Genomic DNA, 27992 nt, shown 5'->3' on the forward strand with positions numbered 1-27992 from the left:
CTTGAGAAGTTGTGGCATTGTCTGAGTCCTTTAATCCTTTATGGGAGATGTCTGCAGCAAGACTGTGTCTACCACTCCAGCTACTCTGACTACACCAAATGGGAAAAACACTTTCCTGTCATCTCCTAAGCACTCTGCTGCCAACCAGCCAGGCTGTGATACTGCTGTAGGTGACTCTTGATTGAAAGTTGCTTTTTCACTCAGTTCTAAACTTGACTGTAAGCTGTGTTCGTTCCATTTATGTTCATATCGAACAGAAATTTCTTCTGCAACTAGTGAAAACTATTCTGCTTCACACAGACACACACACACAAAGACTTGTATTTTTCAAGTAAAAGACCATAGCTGGCAACAAGCAGAGTTTGCAGTTAGACACTAGGTCAGCTTCATTACATGGCTGCATTTTTATATGTTACAAGATAAACATAATAGACTGTCATTTGCCATTCAGTAATAGAAATTCTTAATTGCATCTACTGTTTGACACTATCACCTAATGTAACGTGGAATAAAAATATAACTTCACATCTTCAGTAAAAAATTATCAATCTTGGTTTAACTGAGGAGGTAATAACCTGAGATCCTTGCCTTGTAAATCTGTACTCAAAGTATCAGCACGTCAGAAGGCTGGAGGCTGGCCAAGCACATTTAGCCTGAGATGAGCTCCCTTGGTCAGAGCATGGCGCTGAGCTCATGGGTTTGATCCTGTATGGTCCACTCACCTCAGAGCTGACCTGATGATTCTTGTAGGACCAACTTGGAATATTCTGTGAATTTACAAGCACAGGATGCACAATATGACTTAGAAATGATTATTTCTCTAAATGAAGAAGATGCTAATACTGCAAGAAGCACATGTGGCAGACATGGAATACTCTAACAAATAAGTAAGAAAAGCATTTATTTCTGAGAAGTAATTTAGTACACAATTTTGTACATTTCAAATCAATAATTCATTCTCCCAGCTTACAACTAAATAATTTGCCCTGTTACGAACTATAAATTACAAAATGTCCAAAAGACTACGATTAATTACAAAATACTCTGCTAAATGCTGCATGCACAATACTGCTGGTATAATTAACAATTATTTTAACTGAAGGAACCCAGATATCAGCTAGTTCCTCTTACCATTGTTAAGAATTTAATATGCCTAAATTCTTTCCAATCCTTTCAATCACTCTTTCCAATAGCAGCTATGGCTAAAGCCACATAGAGATTACCTTTTACAATGGGGGTATGTAGCCATGTCTAACTTCCTGCTAAAAATAGCAAGTTTCCTGAAGTGCTTTACATACTGCAAAATTTAAATTCAAAATCGGGGTGCTGCATTAATTCAGCTTGTTTAGTCCTTTTAATGTCTTAGAACTTCCATGAGTACAAATATAAATTTAAAACCAATCATAAGCATATTCAGCAGTTCAAGATTTCTCCTCTGAACCTATGCATGTTAACTGCCCTATTAGTTTTATCTGAACAACAACTGTTTAGGGAAAGATACTAATTTAATAATATTTTCACAAAGTATACCTTTACCTTTAAGTAGTTTTACTATGAACACTCATCACTTTTTTTACTATTTTATTACTGCTACTCCTTCTGTGAGATTTCATACTAGAACTAGAAAACTTATTTTCATATGATCCTTAAAAACAAACAAACATGTGGACATTACTTTTGGCCTTTACTCAAAAAAGTTTTGTTGAAACAGTGTTCTTAATGACATGAATTTTTCAAGGGTGAGAAGTAGTTAAACTAGAAATACATAAGCACCAAAATGGAAAGCTAAAGTTTTCTGCAACTGCAGAACTGTAGTAAATTCAAATTTTGCAAAATGCAGTTCACTGACCTTTTGATATGCATTTTCTTTAATAATTTAGTTAAATACTGCATTATGAAAATTACTATTTTCAGCAAAGGGAAGGTACATAACAGTTCTTTACATTTCCATTACATCGACTCTAGAAGGGTGGCCAACTGCACAAAAAAACCCTTCAAAACACCAAAACAAAATTAACAATCCCCCCAAAAAGAACACTTTCATGGCTGCTACTTTTATAAAAGCATAGTATGTATAGCTTTAGGTTTTCTTTTACAAGTGAAGTCCTAAAAGCAGGAATAGACATTTTTGCTTATCAGAAAAACAATGAGTCTACTATGCCCCCAGAGGTGTTTCCAAAAATACTTTATTTGCTTCAATAAATCAACAGTTCCAGAAAAGGCAGCTAAAGGACTGCTTCTTTTGTTTACATTAACCTAAAATCCATTTGCCAGGCTGACACTATTACAAATCAGACATTATTGGGGATCACTGCAAATTCTTCAACGCATCTGACAAAGAACACTGCAAGAAAAGCCTGTAGTCTGGAATTTCAAACACAAAGTGCAAAGTTTCAGGCTAAAATTCTAACAATCAAATAGAACAAAGCATTAAAATGTAACCATTGCCTTTTTTTCTTTCTTAAAAACAACCAACTGAAACAAACAACAACTGAAACACTATGGCTGTGTTAAAGAATTAGCAGACAGCAACACATTTTTTACAGGTAATAGTGTCTACATAACTGCACATTCTATCTATCCACCCTCAGCAAGAATTTCTGCTTCTGAGTTGATGGCAGTACCCAGAGAATCCAGCATAAAGAGTCTGTTTCTAACAAAGTTTGAAAAGCCAATGTCAACTATAAATTTAACATTCCAGGTATCTTTATGTTGCATGGTATGAGTAAAATCTCAGCATCTATTGTGGATACAACAGAGACAGCATGTCTAACCTTTGGAAGTTATTTCAAACCTGTATGGACACTTAAACATACACTTACAAAGTTAGTCAGTAATCCCTGCCCTCACTTTACATTGTGTGTTGGGGTTCATTAATTCCCTGGAATAACGTCAGTTCTGGGGCACCAGCAGAAAAAGCTGCACTCTTTTTTCCCATATTCACAATGAAAATTCACGAGCATTGTTTTTACTGCCTCTGGAATATTTAAATTCTTCCAAACCAGTCCTCTGAGCCACAAGCCAATGAATGACCTGACACAGATGTCAAAGATGGCACTGAGCTATACTGTGACTGCAGCACAAGGTGGCTGCTGTGAGGCTGAGAACAGGAAAGTTCTGTCACTGAGGGAATAAACAGGCTCAGGACTGCAAGAGCAACCCTCAGTGCCTCCTGACAAGGCAGCAAGAACTGACTAGTGCTTGGGGACATCTTGCTGTCCCCCTGGGAGTGGGCTTTAGTCCCACCAAATTCTTAAGCAACATTCTCAATTTTCAGTTTGATAAAGAAAAGCACAAATCTGGCAAACCTTCCCTTGTAAAAGATTGCAGTTGTGTATCTGTTTAAAGGAAGTGCTCAGCACTAACCCAATTTACCACCAAATACAACACAGGCAACTGTATCCCACCACCTGCAATTTAGTGTAGCCAGCTTTTAAATAAAACCAAAGTACAATAAAAAAAAGAAAATGGGCTCTGTGCCACCAACTCAGATGAATTTTTAATGTGCTATGAAAGAATTAAAGTCCATTTAAGTTGTGCAAATAATTTTCTGAACTGTAACAAAGTCCATACAAAAGGGTATGCAAGTGCATATTTTAAAATAAGTAGCTACAACTGCAAACTACAATTGGATTTAATATCCACTTGGAAATTCTAAACTAAACACAATTAAAAAAAATACATTCTATGGATTGTTGTATTGCTGACTGCCTGTATTTTCCCCCCTTCTTCTACAGCAGAGTCAGTATAGTTGTAGATTGTTTTGTTTACATGCTTATATAAGCTTCAGTGATATTGGCAAGAATATTCTCAGTAGTGCAAATAAACTTCTGCAATAGCTTGCTCATGTGTCAGCTCTATTTAAAATAATGAAACAACATTGCAAACAGTTTTTAAATGAGACTCTGAAGCACATGGCATGCATAGCACAGTATAAATGCATGGTTAAGCTGCCACACAGTTTTCTGAAGTCTGACTTCCTACCTTTACTCTTACTACAGTCCCCCAAAGTAGGACTACAACTTCTCCAAAGTCCTACAAAGTTCAGAGAGCCACTATAAAGGTCTTTGGCTCACTCCTCTGAGTTCTCTTAAGTAACTGCTGTGTCATTCACCCACAGGTGGACCAGGAACATTTTTTAGCCTTCTATGTAAAATGACCACTGAAATGCAAAATCCATAGGAGATGTTTCTAAAACACAGTAAAAAAGTAAAAAAGCACTTAACAGCCAAAGCAGCTCCAGTAACTATTCTGCTAAAAAGTCACTCTACACACTTCTAGTTTTCGTCCTTCAAAAACACTGCTTATGTTGGTCACAATCGTAGGTTTGCTTTTGCTTTCAAGACACAACAATTTTTCTTTAGAATAACAACTGTCTGGATCACAATGTCAAGCAAACTTTGGCATTTCTCCTAATCTCCTGTAAACAAACACTGATCACAAAGTGAAAATGTTAACAAACTCATTACCAAGACAGTAAAAGCGAGTTGTTTCATCTAGTGAAAGATTTGGCAAAAATTCAAACAATTACAATATTGTTTTGCTTTGACACAGTTTAAGATTAATGCTTGTCACTTCCCTTTACGACTTTCAAGATTTGCCAGTCATAGATGTGAATAGTTCCATGGACTGAAAGGAGTGTTGGGAATTGTCCCAAATCTATTCTTTCAGACCACTGCACTGAGTCACCGCACACCAGCTGCTCTTTGGGGACTGCACATATGGGGGCACTGCTGCAGCAGCACAGGCCAAACTCCTTCTCTTCCGTGAAGGTGTGGTGGTGAAATACAAACTGGGGTGGGACCTAGAGGCAGGAGAGGAAAGCAGAAAAGGGAGGGAATTGGTTTGAGGGACAGTAGAGAATGAGAAGGAATTCACAGTTACATTCTTTAGAATGACGGGAAACAAGGAAGAAAGCAAATTTCAGTTAAAAAAAAAATTAAGAGCATGTTTTAAAACATTATTTGAAATTCTGTTTCAACTACTCCAAAAACCAGTACTGGAGAACTGCAAGAGTTTTCTCATGGACTTGTTAAGAAACAATGTTGGAAGGATTTCCTGGTTCCTTATCTGATCCCACTGTAAAATTCTGGTAATCTGCTTCCTCTCTGTGCATCCACTAATTAGGCAACTGAGGAACTGAGGCAGGGCAGTCTGAAGCATTCATTTCTGCAGTAGACAACATGAAAGCACAGAATGGAGAGGTTACAGGGAAAAAAAGTCATGCTGATGAGCACTTAAACATTTTTTTAGAACAAAGAAATAACTCCCAAACACAGATGACTGCCTTACTACATGAATGAACTCTACTGCTGGCAGTGACAGAAGTACAAAGAAAGATTTACTTAAATTAATTCACTTTGTGATTACAATAAAAACTAACACAGTTTTCCTCTACAAAAAAATTTCCTTAGGATTTATACCTACTGAAAAACACATGTAGCAAGACTGGAGTAATGGATACCTTGCAATATCCTCCTAGCTTTAAGATGACATGTAGTTTATCTGCAGTTTTCTTCTTCATATATGGAACAAGCCTCTCTGCAGGCAGCCATTGCTTGCACTGAACTATGGTCATCAGGTAAAAAATAGAAGTGGCATGGAAGTTACCTTTTAGCTGACAACACACAGGAAGGATACATAATCCAATGAAATATTTAAAACACAGCACACTGTATTACACATGTAATTTGTTTTTCATTTCAAGTTTATTAAAACTTTAGCAGTACAAATGATCCAGGTTTTAGATTATCAAAAGACCAAACTGAAGTCCACATCTTTAAAAAAGGCGTTCCCCAAAACGTCTCTAAAACTTTGAGACAATGGAAACATTAAGTCCACAAACTCATCCATGCCTGTCATCATCTGTTCCAGGACTTGTTTCACGATCAGACTTTTTATCCTTACTAGGGGCATGATCTCTCTCCTGACTCTTTGATTTTTGGTTAATTTCTTTTTCTGCTGAGGATCTGGTCTTTTCCTTTTCTTTACTGCTGCGTGAATATGATTTTTTTGCTTCTCTCTCTTTGCTACTTGGTCTCTTTTTTGAGTCTGGACTTCTATCCTGATCTCTACTAGACTTCTTATCTCTGCCAGATTCAGGACTACTACTTTCACGGCTTTTTGAACGCCTCTTCCTTTGGCTTTCACTATCATTCCTCTTATATGAGCTTCTACTTTCCCTATTTGAATACCTCTCTCTGTTTCTGCTTTGACTTTCATCCCTCTCTGAACTCCTTGATTCTCTCCTCCTCCTATTTTCTCTTCCTCTGTATTTATCTGGTGTACCTCTCCTTTCTCTGCTTCTTGATCTTCCTCTCCTTCTTGTTTCTCTATCTCTATTCCTGGAATAGTCCTTACTTCGACTGCGATCCCTGTCCCTGCTCCTTGATCTTCCTCTCCTACCCCTGTCTCTGCTTTTGCTTCGATCCCTTGTTCTGCTGCTGGAGCTGTGTTTTCCTCTAGCATGCTCACGCTCTTTGCTTCTTGACTTGCGTTTCTCCCTGTCTTTGCTCTTCCTATGCTCTTGTTCATTACTTCTTGAGCCTGCTCTTTTACTTCTCTCCTTGCTCCTACTTCTTTCTTTCTCTCTCCCTCTAGAATCATAGTGCTTTTCTTTTTCTCTACCTTTCTCGTGGTCTCTATCTTTGCTTCTTGATCTTAGTCTCTTTTCATCATGTCTGCTGTGCCTGGAGTCTCTTTCTTTACTTTTTGATTTCTCTCTGCTTTTACTATGGCTTCTAGATTTAGCTCTCTTCTTGGCTTTGCTTTTGTTATGTTTGTCATCTTTTTCTGAATTTCTTCTTGTCTCTCTGTCTTTACTGCTGGATTTGTGATCTTTTTTCTTCTCTTTTTCTCCTCTTCGGCTTGGACTTTCAGAAACTTGCCTGTGGTCTGATATTCTTCTCTCTCTACCTCTTCCTGGGCTCTTTTGATTATCTTTCTTGGTTTCATTTATTTCACTCCTTGGAGAGAAAATATACAATTTTTAAAAACTTTTCATTTTCCTCCACTCTGAAAAATTAAACCAGAAGTGAGCCAGGTTCACAACTAAAACTCCACATCAGATAATTTTTATTAATAACTACGTATTTGCAGTAGCATGGTTAAACTCACACGCAATTAAACAATGGAATAATCAAGTCATAACCCTGGCTTCTTGAATGCAATTGTAATTGAAAATCCAAGATAACAGGTATTACTTTTAAATAAACAACAAAAAAAAATTAAGAAGTAAAAATTTTTTAAAAACCCCATATGCACATGCTCCAGAAAGAATAGTCTTACTTGTCGCCTTTTATCCATCTTTCTCCACTAGACACTCTCATTCTTTGAGCTCTTTGCATTTCTTGCCTCCAATGTGGAGGAGTTTCACTGCGCCGGAATCGATCTCTTGACCTGGATCTGGAAGGCGTCCGGTAGCGCTTGGAGGAAAAAAGAGAAAATCCTGTCTTAGTCTGAATTTCACATGCTGTGACACCTAGGCAAGATTTTCACCCCTGGCACTCGGTTCTGTATTGCACCTAACATGACACTTCACATGTATACACCAAGGTTCCACTGACAAATTCTAAACTTACTGAAAATGTATCTGACATTTAACTAAAGCGGGAATACAAAGTCTGATCGAATAACTGATTTTAAGGTAAGGTCTACATCTGTAGTCTGATGAGAGGCTTTCTGCTACTTTCAATTTGCACAAATGTTTGTTTACTAACAATGAAGATTCATATCTTTGACAGGCAATGCAAAAACAATACTTCACACTGGTTAAGAATTTTACTAAAAATTTGAGGGATAGACTTCAGTTATGAAAAACATTTGCTACATGCAGCACATAGCATAGGGCTTCACAATATTGAAAGAGCAAATTTGACAGCTACCCCCTGCCCAAAGGGGAAGAAGCCTTCCCCATCCTCTTGGCACTGATGTTACTGGTTCTGTGTTCACCAGAACCCTTCTTGAGCTAGTTCCATTCACCAATTCAAATATTATCATATTAACTTAAATAAAATATTTTAATGCTTTTTTTCACCGCCTTCTTCTCTTTTCTGTCCTCCTTCAAGCCTCATACCTCAAATAAATTACAATGCACTTCTTCTTTAAAAATGAACTATCCCAACGAATATGATCAGTACCACCAGCAGTGAGACTGTGCTACCACCTTGCTCATTTTGAAGAACAGATTACAAGCATTTACCCTTGGTCCTCTTCCTTTTATTTTCCTTCCAGATCTGGTGACTAACAGTCTTCTCTGGTATGTTGACTGTGAGTTTGATAGATTACTAAAAATAATTTAAAAAGAATGAAAACCAGTATTAAAACCTCTTCAGAAACTAAATAAAAACACACCATTTTATTTTTCAGCAGACAGTAACACCCACACAGTAAAACTTCAATCTGTGACCACAATAATTTTACAAAATTTCCAGGTTTTTCAATTTTTAAAGAAAAAATTATAGACTCAGACTGGACAGTTCCACACATGCTAAATGAAATTATGCCTGTCATTATACATTCTTTACTCACTAAAACCATTTTCAAAGACTAAGCCTTTGTTCTAGGACGAAGAAAACAGTTTCCAATAAATGGAGAAATCTATTTTCCATCCAGCAGTGCTTACAACATGGAACTGTTCAATATGGAAAAGATTCAACATTAGAGTTCTAAAACAGTAATGTGATCATACCACTGCCAGCACATAGTCAGACTTAAACCAGATCTATTACCTCTCTCTTTCCTTCTCTCTGCTTTTTCTCTCCTTTTCTTTCTCATCTACTTTAGGAGGACTTTTCCTCATCAGGAACCGGTTTTCAGGTATAGGAGGAATTTCTTCAGGACGGACAGTAGATAATGGCTGTGCTTCAGTATTTTCATCTTCACTTTCACTGGATGAGCTTTATTTTTGTACAGAAAATATGCATAATGAGTTATTTGGATTAGGGAAGACCCTCCAATCTATTTAAATAATTCAGAAATTCTCTTAATTTAATATACAACGATACCACAAGAATCTCAGAAAACAGAGCTATTTCAGAAACAACTTTTCCCCCCATGATGTATTTGTTCCAAAGTATGTAACAGCAGTAGATTTCTGACCAACACTTTTTCTCCACTTATTACAATGGTGCAACACCAGATGTATACATACTGTCTATTTAGATGCAACTTTTTAGTTCTAATTATTTTGTGTTAAAAACAATCTCAAGGGACTAAAAAATTAAGATTTTACACCAGTATATATAACTGTCTACAGACGATACTAATTTCAAGCAATTTACAAACTTCTGTGAAAAGGGCTTAGGTGCACAGAAACAGTATTTAGGCAGCACTGCCCTAAGTGAACATTTCTTAAATTTCACTGCTATCTTAGAAAAATGTGACTTGCACTGTGTCCTAGGGTGACTTTATGATGCTTCCATGCCCAGTCATCTGTTCTGTTTATGCTGGATATCAGGTTCTGCACCTTAAAGAATGGGTTTGAGAGCAAAGTGGGGGAGAAGAAGCTCAGAATTTGTTATCAGAAGCTGTACCTGCTCCCCTGCATCCTTCCCCTGGACTGTGCTGTTTTATTGTTTAATATTATTCATTTTTTATGCTTGTGAATACTTTGCTTTTTAAAGAAACAATTTTTTCCACTTTTCTCCAAGGAAATCTTTTCCTAAATCAGCTGGGGGAAGGGCCACTTGAATCTGCTTTTCTAGAAGGACCCCTTTAGGAGTTTCCTCCCAAATTTGCCTTAAACCAGGACAAACTGACACTACTTTTATCTCACACTGAACTATAACAAAATTATTAGATTCAAAATAATATTCTCAGAAGCAAGGCTGCTTTCTCAGTTTAATCATCTTCCAGAACTGCAAGAGTTTTGGCATATCAGACCCAAAAAATTAAGTATGTTAATTTATTAATTTTATATTTATTTTTGCTATATCCCTGCATACTACATTTTTTCTAAGTTCCACTGCATATGGTTCAAACTGAATTGTACAGAAGTAAATTTATGGCAACAAACTAGTCCTACCCATTTCCAGCCTACCACTCCAACCTTTCAACTGAAGTCTTAGTTCATTTGTTTACACCTTTACATGCTGCAGTACATAGGCACATGAACATGATCCTTCACGATCATATCAGAAAATTTATTCTTGTATATGGAAGCCAATGATTTCCCAGACTGTGAAACCTGCATTGCTAGTTTACACAAATGTAGTCTGTAGCTATTAAGACAAGAGAATGGTACTGTATGGTGTACATGTAACAAAATATAAAAATCTCAAAACTGACCTTTTTTTGCTTTTCTTTCTCTTTTTCTTTTCTTTCTTATGTTTCTTGGAATTTCTTTTGTGTTTCTTTTTTCGTTTTTTAGATTTCTCTTCTGAAGCACTCTCAGAATCCGACGATGAATCAGAAGATGATTCTGAATCGCTTGAACTTTCTGAGTCACTGGATGAGGAAGATGACTTGTGTCTCTTCTTTTCTTCTTTCTTAGCTTTAGATTAGAATAGCAAAGACACATTTTAATATCAAACACTTCTAAACTAATCTCAGAAAAATCACCCATCTTGTATCTGTCTCTGTATCTTGTATCCTGGTATGGACCAGACTATTGTATCTTGTATCTCTCAGATTCTTATAATTGTGTCGTGAGATTACTTCATCAAAATACTTAAGAACAAATTGACACTTTGGAAAAACATTGTTTCTCCATAGTACAATAAAGGATATGTCTAGAAAAACAAGACATTTTCATAATTTGGATTTATGAAACTTTAAGTCTAAACTGTATACTGTCAAGCACTTGCAGAACCATCTAAGTTTTCTGATGATGTTTTATACAACATAAGCAACATACAAAGAATTCTTTAAAACTTATTTACACATGTTTATAAAAAAAATTCTTTAGCTTCAGGTTTCACCTGACTTCATCAAATCACTAGTAAGAGAAATTTTGAAGCAGAAAATAAGAGGCACAGATTAATAAACCAAGTATTCACTGAATTTAGCTCACTATCCTAATTTGTTGGGTTTTACATTCAGAAAGCAGTGATACAAAGAGTGGTGAAAGGTCTCCTCTTCACAGTGATGTAGCACACTCACTTCCAATTCAACAGGCTGAGATTACATTTCTGGGGGACAACAAGCTAGCTGGAGCTTTATTCACAGAACAGCATCAGAGCTGTGGCATGTACCCCAACAGAAACAATCCTGGCCTACTTTTATGGTAATGCACTTTATGGATACCTTTTTTCATGTTACATCATTAACAAATCCCCACACCGGTAGTGTGGATGAAATTCAACCCCATTGCACTAAATCTCACTTATTTTTCAGCTTAGCATCACAGACCCAAGTCATAGCTGCGTGACAACTGAGATGAGCTCAGCTGGTCAGAGCTTGGTCAGAGCACCAAGGTTTGACCCTGGTAGGGACCAGACCATTCACCTGGTCCATAATTCACACTCCATAAGAGCTGGACTTGATGATTCTTGTGTGCCCCTTCCAACTCAGAATACACTGTAATTCTGTGACTTACACAAGGTGTTTTCCATGTGTTTATTCACAAATCTCGCTTGATACAGACTAAAAGCCTGACAACCCACTGAAAAACTTCCACCTTTCACAGAGCATACTGGCCTTCCAGTCACTTCCAGGTGCAGTACAAACTAGCAAGTACCTTACCAGTTTAGGACAGCCTGCTGAGTGGAATCAGCTTGTTCTCATCAGAAAATTTTAGAGCTTCTTGCAAAATGCTTCCAAAAGACAATTCTCTATGATTCTCACTTTTCTTGTATGTCTAGACCAAGATAATTGCTCTGTGTTCTCAAACTTTTGCTCAACATCCTTATTTTAGTACTATATTTAATAAAAAGTCTCTGCAATATTTTTAGATTATCTAAATACATAAGTATTTACAGAATGTAACAAGTACATATTTATAAAAGAAAAATTAACATTTTTCTAAATAATTTCAATCAAAGGATCTAGGTGTAGGCCAGGTGGCAATGAAACAAAGAACAATCTCACCTCACCTCTAAATACTATGAATACAAAAAAGTATTAAAAAAGTTAAATGTTTCTGATCTATTACACCCTCAGTTTTGGTCCATTCAAAGGGAAAAGATCCTCATATGGCACCACAGTGTTTCTTACATGCTTTCATAATTATTTCATTATTAAATGCAGTGATTTCCTGTATTTTCTTCCTCCTGCATAGGTTTTAAGTGTGTCCAAATGTGTGACAGTTTTGTCTGCATTCTTGTAACAAGTTCAGGTATGTTAAAGTTACTACTTTAAAGTTAGAGTAAGTAATAAATAGAACTGGAGGCAAGTTAGTGGGCTGCTACTACAACAAATATGTGATTCCTAACGTGCAGCAAGCTATCAGTGGGAGATATATTTGGGAAATCCTATGGCGGGTAGGGAGTAAAATGACATGAGGAAAAAAAGCCCCAAACAATAAACAAAACTAAAAAGCACAACTAGTTATACAGCAAAGACAGAGAATCTGGCAAGAGGGTTTGGATGTACTTTCTGGTGATATCTAACTCTCTCCGTCCAGCAGCAAATGCTGTTTTGAGTACTGAACCAACCTGGTACTGTCCAACTACAGATTACAACAGATGAGATCAATCCTAGAACATGAAGGTCATCAAGAAACAGACTTATGTGTACAGTCCAAATGTTTCAGCTCATTACCTTCGGGAGCAGTTTTCAACTCATGACCACATCTGAAACATCCATCACTTCCTACTCTGTTCATTTTGACATACAGTATCTGTCAGATTTGGTGATCATGCTGCATGACACAGACAAGTACTCTTTGCATCTCAGCTGGTCAGGGACTGTAGTAAGTCTTACATTAGCCCCATGGCTTGAAATTAAGAAGTGACCAGACCAGAAAACAGTTGGATTCAGGCATAAAAGTCATAACAAAACATACCATCTTGTAATTCACAGCAATGATATGCCAATAGTTACTTTATAGCAAATCAAATAACCTTATAAATTATGAATGCAGCCATAATCTACCTTAATTGCAGAAAGCACACTCTTACAAGCAGTGATTCTGCAGGGAGATCTGTGACATCAGTGAAAGTCATTAATCAAGTCTAGCACTGCTCCGTGCAGAATGCCCTAGAAATTCACTTTTCATGAGAAATTTTCACTTGAAAGCATCTTGGCTTTCTGCTGATGAGATTCTCCATGGTGACAGGAACATCTTAGATTCTGCTTCTCTTAGAAAATAAGGCTTGATCCAAGCTCTCATACTATGTTCTATTCTGCAATGGCAGAGCAGGACATCCCTTCTAGAAATAAAGACAGGTTCTGTCATATTCCTCTTTAAGAATAGCTTATAGGAACCTATAAAGTGTATGAGCTAAAGGGCCAAATCTAGACTTTTATAATCTAAGTTCCTGTTTTGAAGAGTTACCTTAGAGCAACCTGAAACAAATTCAACACCTTCCAAAGAAGTATGAGTTATCAAATGAAGACAGACTGCCACCAATCTCCCTAACACAGCACTCTAGCTGACATGACAAGTGCTTGCCAGCTTTGTACTAAAATGTAGTGAGTATAAGAAAATTCAAGACAGGAGAAGCTTTGAAAAAAAGTACATGATTGTTCTTTAATGTCTTTTGCATCAACAACTTTTAAGCTCTTGAGAAAACAGACTGCTCTGCAATGCTATACACCTTTTCACCAACCATGCCATCATCTATTACAAGTCTCTAAATATTTTTATAAGCGGCCAGCATGGAAGAAAACAAGCAAAATTACCTCATATGTACAGTTCAACTTTACCTTTGGATTTTGGAATTAACTCTCCACAACTGAGTATGCGTACTTCAGCATAGGGTTTACTAGATGCATCTGTTTTCTGGTTTTCTATTTCTCTCACAACTTCCTGACCTGAGATGACTTGTCCAAAAACAACATGATGCCTGAAGAACATAAACAAAAGTAAGTATTCTTAGCACTTAACTTTCTCAAGGCAGCTCCCAAAGAAATGTAAGAAGAGATACTTACCCATCCAAATGAGGTGTAGGTTTAGTTGTTCTGTTGTTTCCAGATTTTAAATTAAAGAGAAAAACAAAATCAGTATTAGTGAAAAGCAGGTAGCATTCAAATCATATAATCTACACACAGGAGGGTGAACATTATTTTGAGTACACTAATAAAATTGAATAAAACCAAGACATATCAGTCTATGTTTGTGTGCAGTTAAATATATTTAATGTTTATGTAAAACTACCTATTCAATGAAACACTTTATTACATTTTACTGAAAAAACCCCAAAATTGCACATAAATTTTTAGACAGAATCCTCATATAGGATATAATAAATTTCTTCTTATTGAATTATATAAACACTACCAGGAACAGATACAAAAATCTGCAGGAAAAATGCAAATAACCTCTTACACATTAGAAAATAACCAGAAAACTGGAAGAAAAAGTATCTGCATGTAGAGATTACTTGACACAGAAGCAGAACTGACTCTCTCTCTCTTTCCCCCACACTAGCATTACTAAGGCATACATGTCAGTTATGGAAGAGTAGAAAACTGAGATGATTAGAGTAAGGATCATTCAGGAATCCCAAAATAAGGTTTTAATGCTGACACCCACAACTTGTTATGTTAACTAAGGCCATGAAATACGGGTAAGAGTAGAGTGATGTATTTTGAGAATACTTTCTCTACATAATGTAGAATTTAAGAGTCTACTGTAATATATTTTTATAAATTTAAGAATTTACGTTTTACTATAAGTAAGACTGTACTGGAAAACTATTTTGTGATTAGAAAAAGCCCTCTACTACTGTAGGGAACCCCCAGAGCTGTTTTGCCGCCTTCCTGAAGTTAGAGTATTAAGAATTTTACAAGAAACTAACAGGTTTGCTTTTTTGTGCAAGTTAGAACACAGCTACTGAAAACTACTGAAAGCCCTTTTGCACAGAAAATTAAATACAAATAAACACATTAGGGGCAAAAATAAGTACATCTGGAAAATGGCTACTTCCAGGCAAGCTGGTAAAAAACCATCAACTGTGGCTTTGCACAGGAGCTAGTCTTCAATATTTAAAAGGATTCCCTTTACAGCTTACAAATAGCAAACCATATACACATTTCAAGACATTTCAATACTTACATAAAGAACTGTGAACCATTTGTATCTTTCCCTCGGTTGGCCATTGAAAGGAGAAATTCTTTGTTGTGCTTTACAGCAAAACTTTCATCTAAAGAAAGTGTTTTCAGTTACTTTTTAAGCATACGATATATGCTTAAGTAAATGCTATCATCTAAGTAAATGAAACCTAATTAAATAAATCTGTTAGTCACTTGAATGAAAAGTTGTATTAAAAATGGACTAAAAATAGCTATTTTTAAAGCATCATTCTGTTCATTCTATGTAACAAGGAGAAATATGAATACAATGGTTTATAGCCTCAGAGGAAAAAAAAATTAAAATTTAGTATTCTTGCACAAAAGATCTGTCTCCTACCAATGTTAGCAGAGATGTTTAAGTTGTTGTTCTATTTTTCTTTGGAACAAAAGCTGTGTATTAACTTTTAATAAATCCCTAATTTTCAGGCATTTTGTTGTTCTGGTTTTTTGTTTGGTTTTTGGCTTGTTTTTTTTTTTGTTTTTTTGGGTTTTTTTTTAGTACACACAGATAGTTTGATAGCAATCCCAAACAATTTGTTTGTCTGACAGACAAATGAATTTATCAAGTTAGCCGTTAAGAAAATGAGTTTAACTAGTTTAAGTTCAATGAATCCTACTTCTTATGAGCAAGGAACTGTTAATAGTTCAAACTAAATCCCAACAAAACTATGAAATGAAGTAAGTGTAAAATGTAATCACTATTCTTCATTTAAAACACCTGTAAGAAATCATCCTCTCCCTTCTTTCCCAAAACAGCAAAAAGGCTTTTGAGGGAAGGAAATTCTGCATTCATGAGGACATTTGTTCAATACTGTTAGGATACAGATGGCAAGAGGAAGTATTAACAAAGAAATGTACAATATTCATAATGCTACTGTCACTAGCCATGAAAGGGATGGTCCCACTCACTCTCTAATCACTTGTACAACAGCATCAAATGTCAATCTAATCCTGTGGTGCATTGGTTAATTGAGCAAAACTTTTCACAAATTCAGTTCCATACTGTGACCAGCCAAGTTGAACAGGCAGCCCAATACTGTCAGAAGGTAAGTGGAGGTTGTGCTCATTTTTCCATCTCTCCCAGCCATATATTTCCTCAAATCCAGCTACTCACTGGTGTTGGTTCTTATGCTTGCCAAATTGGATCCACTCACTAACATGGGAATATATATATATATTTTTTTTTTTGCTGCAATCATCTTTAGGCATTTTAGCAAGCTGAATCAGGCTAAAGTTTGATCAGAGAGCCAGTGCAAGGTAAGGCCTCCTCCCTTTTTTGGCAGTTGCAAACTTCATTCCACTGAAGACCTGATATAAATTTGCAGCCTGGCCCAACTACAGCAGTGAACAATTATTGTGTGAGCTGCAAGCTTGGACAACAACCAATGGCAAAAAAAAGTATCCAGGAGGGGAGAGGGGCTTAACCTTGCCTGGGTGGCAACTACCCAGCACCTGGGCTTAGGTGTAACACAACAACTGCTCCAACAAACAGAAATGCTCCACTACATTCTGGACAAACACAGGCTGAGAAACGCAGCAAGTGTAACTTCTTCTGCAACACCGCCTGAAAAGAACCAGGACTGTGAGAAAACAAAAAGCTCTATCTTTAATTCATCTTGGGTTCAGGAAAGCAGGGCTCTTTGCAAGGAAACGCAACCCCATCAACACCTTTCTCCCTTTCCCTCAAAGAGAAACCAGCTTTTAAGCTGAGCAAGCAAAAAATAGATATCTAAAACCAGCAATAAAAAATGTATGTCTGGTGAAAGGGACAAATACAAAGGAGTTCAGTTTTAGTTTTTCATTCATTAAAATGGTTCATGTCTTAAAAGTAAAATAACTTAAATGGGACAGTCAAAGGCCTTCAACACCAGACAAAATCTTCTTAAAAAATGGAATTCAGGTTTACAGAACACATACTACAGAACATAAAAAGGTGACTGTTTACTTTAACACCAAAACAGAACAGGCTGATAGAACTCTTACCTTCAAAAAAGCCACCATAAATGGATTCTCCTCCTCTGCCATTTCCTTAAAAGAGAAGTGACAGTTAAAGTAGTGATTAAAAGAGTTACATTATGTGGAAGGTACTTCATAATACTGATGTAACTGCATCCAAGTCACTGACATTATTCTTTAAGATATGCAAACACAATCAAGATGCATCTTTGTAATCCAAAAGCAAAAAACTTGGAAAACAAGAAAGGTGTTTCCCTTTTTTCTTTATTTCCCAGCAGCAGATAAAGTATTTTTTTCTCATGCTTCAACCTTTCAATAGTAGGTATTTAGCTCTTGGAATGATTGAGATAACTTGAACAAAAGTGTGTGAATGCACATACATAAGTTTATGATACAAGTTTTCATGGAAAGGTTCTCACACAGAAGAAAGGGGGGAAAGCAGGGATATCTGTCAGAGAATAATTAATTTAAGTAAATGGTTCTATATAGAACTTTTGCAATGTTTTATTATGTAAGTGGCAAATTTTCTTTAAGATTCATGTCATACCTTCACTGAAGTCACCTCCTTGGATCATAAAATCTTTCACAACCCTGTGAAACAGACAACTTTTGTAATGCAATGGCTTTTGGGTGGACTTTCCTGTACCCTTTTCACCTAAAGAAGAGAATGAACAAAACCAGAAATTACTCTCTGCATCTACAGAATCTTCCTTACAAAAACAGTTCTATATAAAGCACTCAACCAAAATTATCTTCTGTGCTCTGAAAAACTGGCTTGTGAGGCAGACACTTACCTGTAATACCAGTAAGAAACTGGCATTTAAGAAAGCAGTGCAGAAACTACTTTCTGTCTCTACAGCTATGCTAGAAGAACTCCTTACTGACATTAGTATACAACTCTGGTCACTGCCAAGCAGACTGACTGAAGCTAAACATCCAGTTTACATGCATGACAACTGCTATGGCTCAGAAACGTGCGAGAAACAATCAGACCTGTAGTTAAAACACAGCAAGGTTAAGGTACCATAAAAATTTGTAAGAAAGCCATAGAGGCAGGGGGAAGGAGGAGGACTCTCATTCCCTCCCCTGCTCACGATGACAATTGCAATCTTCTTCCCTTGCATCAGCTCTGCCATTTAAGCAAACTCTGCTTCAGCTACAACACAATGCTCAAAGAGAGAGGATTTCTGCTGAGTTAGCAAGATGAATGGCTCATGGTGGGTCCTGTGAAGGTAACAGTAAGGTAATCAATGGGACTTCTCAGGGAAGACCACTTCCTCTTCATGCTGGAAAGACATCTTCCTCTAATCTTATTCTGAGCAATTAAACTGGCAGCTTTTGTCAAGGGCAGTTGACTCTGAACTTACAGACTGGTGTCTCCATATGGATTTGAACAGCTAGAAAAAAACCCACTTTTGATAGGAACTCTGATAAATGTGAAGCTATGTATGTTGCACTAACGTGGCACATGCCAGGAAAACATGGAGCTGTTGATCCCTGTTTTATGAAGACAGCACACACTTTTCAAAACTTCCAGAAAGAAAGATGAGTAAGGAAACAGAAATTAAAAGTTTTAATAATTTGCTGATGATCAATAATAAACTTTCTGCATATTTGTCTCACTATTCTTATATGTGTTAAGGCAGCACAATAGTTCAGGATCTGAATTTGATTATGGACGTCAGCAACAGAGGATGAACTTAGTTATACTTGTTGCTGACCTGAAACACTGCTGCAGACTTCAACTCACAAATATAAGGCAGCAGTAGGGAGTAACACCTTTATTCAATAATTTGACCTTTGGACAGTTGACAGCAGATAAAGAATGCCAGTCACATGTTAACATAGTCACAGCCATTAAAAATTATTAAAGTTCAAATCTGTTAACAAATTTTGATAATCTGATTTTGTGCCAGTAAAGCTACTGTCAGATCAGATAATGCCTACATTCCTGCAGACATCCTCAATGGTGTGCTGCATGATCTAGTTAACAGGAATGTAATCATGTATCCACACCTGATTCAGATCATATTAGTACTGCTGAGGGATTCACTATTAACAGCTGCAAACTCTTGACCTGAAAAACAACCAAGCTGGAAGGAAAGGAAGCAGAAAAAGCTAAAGACAGAAAGCAGATATGCTATTTATGTATTCACCGAGTTATTCTTGTGACAGTAAACTCAAGTTTTGCTAAGCTCTCAGCATTTGCAACAAAAACATGCAGTCCACAGGAAAGTAATTCTGTTTGTAAATGTTTCCAAGGGAGAACCTCCTGAGTATTTTCCTCAAGAAATATACTTTCAATAGGAGCAGAAATTACCAGTGTCCATCAAGAAATTAAAATAACAGAAAAAACAACTGACGAATAAAAGCATCACCTTTCAAATTCCACAAAGTATCATAAGACTGAAACATAAGTCTGCATGGTTGACCTCTTGTTGGCTACCTTTCAAGACTGGATGATGTTATATAATGTGAACACTAATATCTGTGCTAGTAACAGAAAATCAGCTTACTGTGCCTGTATTTAAAGTTGGTTAGTATACGCTCCCTGAACACACTAAGCCAAAGCTACAACTGCTTTGACTCTACATCATATGTGTAGGATCATATGTGTGCCATCAGCTAAATACTCAGAGGTGTCAAGGACCAATGCTGAACTTACTTTCATATTTAAGAAAATGTCATGAATAATAATAGACATCAAACTAGTTAAGATGACATTACATTAAAAATTACAGATTAAATAGTAAAATCTACAAACCTGTGCAAAGGCAGCGAAAATTCTCACATGTCTTTGGACACACATCTGAAAATAATTCAAAGACCACTCTTCCAGCTAGAAAAATAAAAAAACACCGTATTTATTGTGAAGTTAAATGGTACTGTTATTATTCCTATACATATCACATGAATATCATGCTACTGAATTGATACTTTAATTTTCTTACCGGGTACATTGTTGATGGCTATGTCAAAAAAGCAACGAGGTCTCTGGACCTTTACTCCCATGGCTTCAGAACTCTAATTACTGTAAGCAATAAAAATAAAATTTAGTTTTCCCTTCTGTGTACTGAAATCACGTGTAACTCAATACAGGTGTAAGTCAATACAAAAGTCAATAAAAACTGCAGAAAAGCAAACACAGACAGCAAAGCTTAGCATTTTTTGAAGTTCAAAAAACACCAAGTACTTTAGGTCATTTTTAAGTGTTGTAGCACCGAATCACTGATTTTCTTCATGTCTGCTGCAATAACATTAAATTTAAACTTGAGTGCCATACTTCAGGTGGGGAAATACAAAAGGAAAAGATACTGTGAGATATGGGCAAGACTTCAGAATTCAATTTTCAAATTTCAAAATTCAGTATTTCCTGGATTCCTGTCATGGCAGTTACCAGGCATTGCTCCAATTAGGATTCAAATCACTCTTGACAAAAATAATACAAAGGTGCAGCTGTTCCACAACTGCTAAGTACAATTATTTTGGTTTTTCACTGCCTTGTTTCCTTTTATGTCATTCTTTATCTCTTAGGACACCATCTCTGGTATCATTCAAAAGACCTATAGATGCATAGAGCTGCTTAAGGACATGGTTTGGTTGTAGATTTGGTATTGTTAGATTTACTATTGGACTCAATGGTCTTAGAGGAGTTTTTCCAGCCTAAATGATTCTGTGATTCCTTATAGAGAATTTTACAGCAATTTTTGCCTTATACTGCATAAATCCTTTTATTTTTGTGTAACAAGCTATGTCTTAATTCCATTTGCCTCTCCAACATTCCAACATTATGTACAAACATATTCTTTTTCTTTTCTAAATCCCTATCCTCTCTGAGTTACTTCAGACTTGGGAAAAAAACCCAAACAGTGACACCAAAAGGATCTGTAAGACAGGAGTATCTTTTCCAGAATTTGGAATGTAATCCATACATTTTCAGTCCTAATTATTTTTTATTGCCACAAAACATGGCTCAAATCTAGCTGACATACTGCACACATCTCTCCTAAAGCTTCACCACAGAACATCCTTGAAAAATTCAATTGTCACCATCTGCCACTCTCAGCATATGACCAAGAGGCTGTAAAACCAAGACAGCAGTGTAATCATGTTAGCCTATATCCTCTCTACTTGTGCTGTCACTCCTAGCATTTTGCTAAGATTACACAGCAAAAATCACAGGAACCATGCAGCACTGTTTAAATTAAACACAACTCAGTAGTTCATTATTCATGAGACTTTCAGCATGAGAAGATTTAAAAAACAACGCACAATCTCACTAGATATTCTCTAGGTGTGTAACAAATACATTCATACAGACAAGCCAGATCCTGGTCCAAAACAGCAGGCTTGAATTGAATTAGTATTTCTCTCCTATTAGTACAACCAATTTTGTAGCCAGCAGAGAAGCAGAGAAGATGTCCACAGCTGAAAACTCTGATGCCATCAGGTTAGCAGGAGGCTGCACAGACTGGGAGCAGTGCAAGGAAGGCAGGGTGTGGCCGAGGGAGGGGAGGAGATGCGAGGGTGTGGACAGGCTGCTTCCAGAGCTGACCCCAGCCACAGCACAGGCACCCCCTGTCAGGGGCAGAACTGACCACTCAGCTGCACGGGGATACTTCTTCCAACAAAACCTTTCACAATAAATGCTGTAATAAATATTGTTTGGTGGTAGAACTGCCAGTTTTAACTGAGCTGAGACCTCTGAGGATCATCAGTACCACAACTGATTGGCTGCTTGTACTCAAACTTCAAGCATTTAATTTTAATGCTTAAGTGAGAAGGAATTTCCTGCTTTACAAGCAGTTTGCTTGAGAAATGTAGAGGTATGCCTTAACATTTATACACAGTATTTTAGCCAAAATAAATGACAACTATCTTAATATGTGACACGTGAAATAATTAATACGTGACATGTGAAATAATATGTGAAATAACTTTTATTTCAAACACTGATAATGACTAAAGCTACGTTGCAAAATAAATATAAATATATCTATGTCAGTTAATTTTTAACTCTGTTTTGTAGAGAATGGGAGAGAAAAATCAGAAATAAAGACTTCTACCCAACTCCCTATCCCTACCAAGTTTTCTCAATTTGATGTTTTTCTACTTTTACATTGTTTCATGAACAGTGGAACAAACAAAGTTAGTCCATATTCTAACCATTACCTCCAGTGTACCCTGCACTTTCCCTAAATCCCCCAATAATATCCCCTAAACACCAGCTGCACCAGATTCTAAATGACAGGTATGGCAGTGGGTCAGAATGAACCCCCTGAACAGACACCAGGCCAAGCAAACGTATCTCACTCTCAAGCTCATGGTGCCCAGAAAACCAGGCTAAGCTATCAGTGACATTTATCCTACCCACCTCTCAAGTCAAGTGAGCGTTTCTTCTCCAATAAACTTAAGTATCCTCTGCACTGTTATTTCAGCCAGACCTTTTCCTGATGTGCTACAGGGCAAAGTACCAAGTTACAAATGGTCCTTACAAGTAATAATTTCTATTCAAGTAGTAACACCAAACACAATCTTCTACATAATGATTGTTCAAAACCTGTCCATATCGAAAGCAAGTACAGGGGGTCTGAATGTTAAATACAAAATCAGCAAAGAAAACCACCAAAAATATGCCAAAAATAAAGTCAGAAAATATCAACAATCGAGTCAGAAAATCACAAGCTCAGTAGCACTACATATCTGATAACAATAAGGCTTAAATGATTTGTGCTATTTCTCCCTCAAAATTTCTTTTCAGTTAGAACATGGATATTCTTAACCCTCAATACCCTGCATTTTTTAATGGCGAACTTGATGGAATTTCACTAGTGAAAGGAAAACGAATTTGATGTCAACCCAAAAGATGCTTACTATACATACATTCAAAAAATGCATATGCAGGACAACCTCGGTAAGTCAGTTCACTTTTTCCTACCAAAACTCAAAGAAAATATCAGCCCAAGTACTACTCTGAAATTTTCAAATTATTCATCATTCTCAAGCACCTTCTGTTTGAAAAGGCTCTTACTAAGTCTAAGTAGAACCTATAACCAAAAAAATAAGCCCCAAAGCCAACCAAGCACCTAGAATATCATTTCAGCATATCTAAAAAAAGGGTTTGTTTCTTTTATGTCTGAAAGGAGAATTACAGTTCAGCTTAGAGCATATTGGTATTTGTTGATGATTACACCAAAAGTACTCAGTCTCGTCAGAACAGCTGCACCCACAACCAACATTTCACCAACTGTGTCCCTCAGGGTTTACATTACTTCACACCTCCATCACTCATTATTTTGTTTAAATATTTGCAGGATAAAGCTGGCCAGCTCAAGCCCAGGCTGCCAGCAGCTCTATTTCTCCAAAACTACCTGTGCCAATGGAAAAAGATAACTACCCCAACTGTTCACAATCCACCAGGGATTATCACTGATATTTGCTGATATGTTTAAAAAACACATCTTGTGGAATTTTATTTCCAAAATCACCTGTGCTAGCAGGGATCTGGTAATAATACTTTTTAACATGTACTGGAGCCTTTTGACTGAACAGGTTAGAAAGCACTCACAGATGCACATCAACTGAGTATCAGCATGTCATGCATCCCAAAGAAAGTGACAGCAAGCAGCAATACAGCAGTATTTCCTTGTTTTACAGGAGGGGGAAAAACAACATTCTTTATAAGTGTGCTGAACTACTGATTTGTTTCAGTCCCAGTACAGGACAGAATAGTAAGCAAAGACAGATTTAGCAGGAAAAAGATACATTGTGTCCTGTTCCTTCACTTGCTCCCCTGTCATCACCAATTCTTCCATATTTTTAATTTTTCCTTTACCTTGCCTTTGAATGTGCCTCCTTCATCAACTTACAATTACCTGCACTGATCTTCATCCAATGTCCAAACAAAGCAAACTATGAAATACATAAATTCACATTCCTAGCATTTTGTTTCACACCATCTAAAGGCAGCAAGACTAAACTACATTGCTACATATTTCAAAGACAGCCATGCAGAATCTCCAGAAATGTACTTTAAAGCAAAACTTTGCATTCAGAAAATGCAATTGCACAAAGTGAACACAGAACATGTATTCTTTAAGGCTGTGGTTGCAGTCACTTGAATATAAATGTGGGCTGATACTACAACAGAGGGTTCCTACACCCACATGTTTAGCCTGCAGACAAGAGGCTACTTGGCTGCATAAGAACCTTTCCTCCTCCCTCCACAGGATGATACAGCAGCAGCACATACCAGCCCAAAGTGATGGCAGAGGCACAGACTAAAAATGTTACAAGCTCTTTCCAGTATGGATTAAACTAGAAGTAAATTTATGATTTTGAACCGGGAGACATGAAAATTTTTTCATAGATCCATTCCTGTAACAGAGCTTGCAGCTGTGTGAGCATGATACCAAAAATAAGAACAATATGTTTCACATGAACGTGAAAAACCTTAACAGATCAACCCTCTATCTCCATAATTTCCTAAGCATTTTTCCCTAAATACCACCACCTTTTCCTCTGTGCTTCATGATCTCAAAACTCTGAATTAGCAGCAATGACATCTAAAAAAATGATTTTTTTTTTCATTTCATTAATCAGCAGCACAGGATTTTTGTTGCCAAATTTAGGAATAATGAGCTACACTAGAACAAATTTCAGATTTAGGATGACGTCTTTGCAATCAGATGGATTTAACACACCTATAAGAAAGAAAATATTTGCTTTCTACACAGCTCTATGAAATTTATGTAGGAAGATTTTCAAGTAATCATTAAAAATCATGCATTAGAAGCTTTCAATCTGACAGTCCCTTCAAAAAAAAACCATCTATAAAATAAAACTTTCAACATTTTTGCAGGCAAAAAGGGATTCACAAAACTTTTCACCAGGCCTCCTCTCTACAACAATGTTAAAAGTATTTACTGGACTACTGACATAGGATTTGTTTCCCTCTAAAATAGGAAATCAGACACCTGACAATATCAACTGTTGTCTTCTACAGACATGAGGCAAGAGAGTCTTTAGAAAATATCACCCTTAGATAGGTCCTGACTAAATATGCAGTACATAATCCTAACCCTAGTGCACCAGTAAATCATTTATACCACTTTCAGTATGATTTCTTGCAATTACAAACATGAATTTCTTCTTGTACTAAAGTATAACAAATGCACACCCAGTTTTAACACCCCAGCTGGGAGAGCATAAAATTCAGCTGAGAAGGTAGTAACATTCTGAAACTCTTTACACAGAAATACAGGTTCCTACTGGATCATCCCCTTTATTTTTCTAGAAAAGGGATTCCTATAATGAAAAATGTTAAAATATCCAACCATGCTCTTGTCACTTGCAACTAAAAATTGATGTTGTCAAGTCTTAGTCATGATTTTCTATTATCTAATTTATACGTAAAGTACTTTTTCTTCTGATTTGTAAAAAAATACAGGTGTTTTCTGTAAGGTCTGTACACAAATAAGTGCACTTGTTGGTGTGAATTTGAATAGGTCTGGATCCATTACCTTTTATTTTAAATTTTAAAAAGTGCTAATAAGAAAAGGCAAGAGTATGCCTTGCATGAAAGGAGGAAAAAACCTTTTACAGGGTGTAATCTCCAAGTCATGCAAATCCCAAAATTAATTTCAGCAGTGGAATCCTTTCCTACCTGTTACTGAAGGTGAGAGTAAGGCAAGACAACCATGCAGCAGTAAGAGACAGCTCTGGATGTCGACCCATATTTGTCAACCAGAACCAAAAAAGCCTTGCTGTTTCATGTTTTATTCTCATGTTCCACCCCTTTCCCTACTCCTCTAGATCCCTTCTATGCTTCATCCCAGCCTCTGACCTAAACCTCACTGCATTAGAGGATGGCCACATTTTTTTTCCTGGCACTCACTGACTCTCTTCCAAATGGAAGCTGGCTCCTAAATTACCATCACATGGAGGATTGAACTGGTAGTGGAGAAATTATGCTGCAACACAGTAAAATCCTCCACTCCATAACATATTCTTCCCTCTAAATTCCCTCATAATCCCCAGATTTTCTCCTATGAGGAAAAAAACCCAAATCTTCTCTTGATAGCAGCTTGATGATTGCTAGCTAACTAAAGCAATAATGTTTGTTTCACAGAAGAGGACTGAAAGAATGGGAAGTCTTAATGAGAAATGTAGTCCCAAAGGGTGCTCTCAGAGAACTACTGATGCTATCCTTTTTATGCTACTCTTCAGATCTACTGCACCTACAGGAAACTACATTATTTCAGAAATATTTATAAATAATTTTTATAAACGGAAAAATCAAGCTCTGTGAGCTCAGACAAACTAATGCTTCATAAATCATGTCTAACCTACAAACTGTTACCATATTTTTATCGTGACAGCACCTAAAAATCTGAGTAATGCTGGACCCCAATGCCATGGGAATAGTGAAACAAAATGGCGGGAAGAAGATTTAAAAAAACCCAACAACATAAAACCATACCAAAAAAAACCCCCAAAAAACACCTAGTAACATTTATCCTTGTCCAAAGAACAGCCTGTTCTGCTGACAATATAGAAAAAACCCATGAAACTTCCAAAATATTCTGTCAGAAAAAATACATCAAGATAATATTCTGATGCTTCTCTTAAATCAGGTCTCACATGAGTACTAAATATAATTAACTTATCCAGTCAAACATTAGGAAACTACTGGCCAAAATGACTTTATCATTATTTATACATTTTCTAATTGTGACTGAACTTAAAGGCAATGTTTAGCACTACAACAGATATTCTGTCCAGTTTCAGTGAGCTATTTCTCTTAAGTCTCTTTAAGTCTCTCAAAGCCTCTTCAAGGCCTCAAAGTACAGCCATATATACGCAATACTTCTCGTTTGGTCATGGCTGCAAACAAAATGAGCCTGAAACTCAATACTCATAGAAATCTTTGGAACGCCTTAAGAAATCCCTAAAAGAGGGACAGAGGAGTCTCCTGCCAGACATGGTAGCTCCTACAGGCTGCACTTTCCTAGGAGAGGCCTGCAGAGGGGAGAGCATGTGGCACGCAGACAGCCCCGCTCCTTCCTCGTCTAGGGGAGGAGGGAAGACTCATTCAAACTCTCCAGGCAGCAGCCGAGCCCGAGCAGGGCGCTCGCTGCGGGCACAGACCCGCGGCTGGCCAGGGCCTGGCCGAGCCGACCCCCGGCGCGATGTGCGCCAGGCCCCGCGCGCCGCTTCACCCACCCTGCCGCTCCCGCCCGCCTCGGGCCGCACTCGCAGCTCCTCGCACCCTTCCCTCCCAGGGGCCGCCCTCACCCGGGATGCGCCGGGCGCCGCGGTCTGCCTGCCTCCCGCACACGGGCGGCCGGGCCTTGCCAGGGGCTTGAGCGGGGGGGCAGCGCGGGCGGCCGCCCCAGGCCCGCTCCGAAGCGGCGGCCGGGAGGGGCCGGAGCTCCTACCCGCGCCGTGACCGCGGCTCAGGCCCCGCGGGGTTGCGACCTCCTCCTCCACCGTCCGCCCGGCCCCCGGCGCGGCTCGGCCCCCGGCCCTCACTCGGCCGCGGCGGCGCCCGGCGCTGCGCGGCGGCGCGGGCGGCACTCACCCGCTGGCGGCCCTTGAAGCCCCGCGCTGCTCAGCGCCGCGCTGCCGCCATGTTGGAGCTGGTGCGGCACGGACTGCGTCAGCGGCGGACAGGGCGGGAGCGGCGAGCCGGGGGCGGGCGGGGGAGCGCGGCGGCGGCAGCGGCGGCGCTTCCCCGGCCCGGGCACGGTGCGAGGGGTCGCGGGCAGCGAGACAGCCCAGCCCGGCGGCGTGGGCCGCGCGCGAGGAGCCCGGCGGCTGGGGGAGGGGCTCCCGCCTCCCGGGCTCGTCAGCGGCGCTCC

The 27992-nt window shown here is 38.0% G+C and overlaps 1 protein-coding gene across 2 annotated transcripts; it reads right to left on the reverse strand.

The window, feature by feature from the left end:
• Window positions 1–5689: 5689 nt before the first annotated feature.
• Window positions 5690–27925, reverse strand: PPIG (peptidylprolyl isomerase G). Of its 2 annotated transcripts, none has more exons than XM_064434524.1 (13): window positions 27713–27925; window positions 20082–20161; window positions 19895–19969; window positions 17678–17785; window positions 17158–17202; window positions 15158–15245; window positions 14032–14061; window positions 13807–13946; window positions 10288–10492; window positions 8730–8897; window positions 8201–8285; window positions 7288–7424; window positions 5690–6965 (listed from the first exon to the last, which is right to left on the reverse strand). In XM_064434524.1, exons 2-13 carry the CDS (start codon window positions 20140–20142, stop codon window positions 5846–5848), a joined length of 2262 nt encoding a protein of 753 aa, XP_064290594.1. In that variant the 5' UTR covers window positions 20143–20161; window positions 27713–27925; the 3' UTR covers window positions 5690–5845. The 2 variants fall into 2 exon arrangements, with proteins under 2 accessions (XP_064290594.1, XP_064290595.1); XM_064434525.1 differs by lacking the exon at window positions 27713–27925 and adding an exon at window positions 22505–22563.
• Between the last annotated feature and the right edge of the window lie 67 nt (window positions 27926–27992).

This window comes from Passer domesticus, chromosome 10, assembly GCF_036417665.1.
Source record: "Passer domesticus isolate bPasDom1 chromosome 10, bPasDom1.hap1, whole genome shotgun sequence".
Taxonomy (NCBI): domain Eukaryota; kingdom Metazoa; phylum Chordata; class Aves; order Passeriformes; family Passeridae; genus Passer; species Passer domesticus.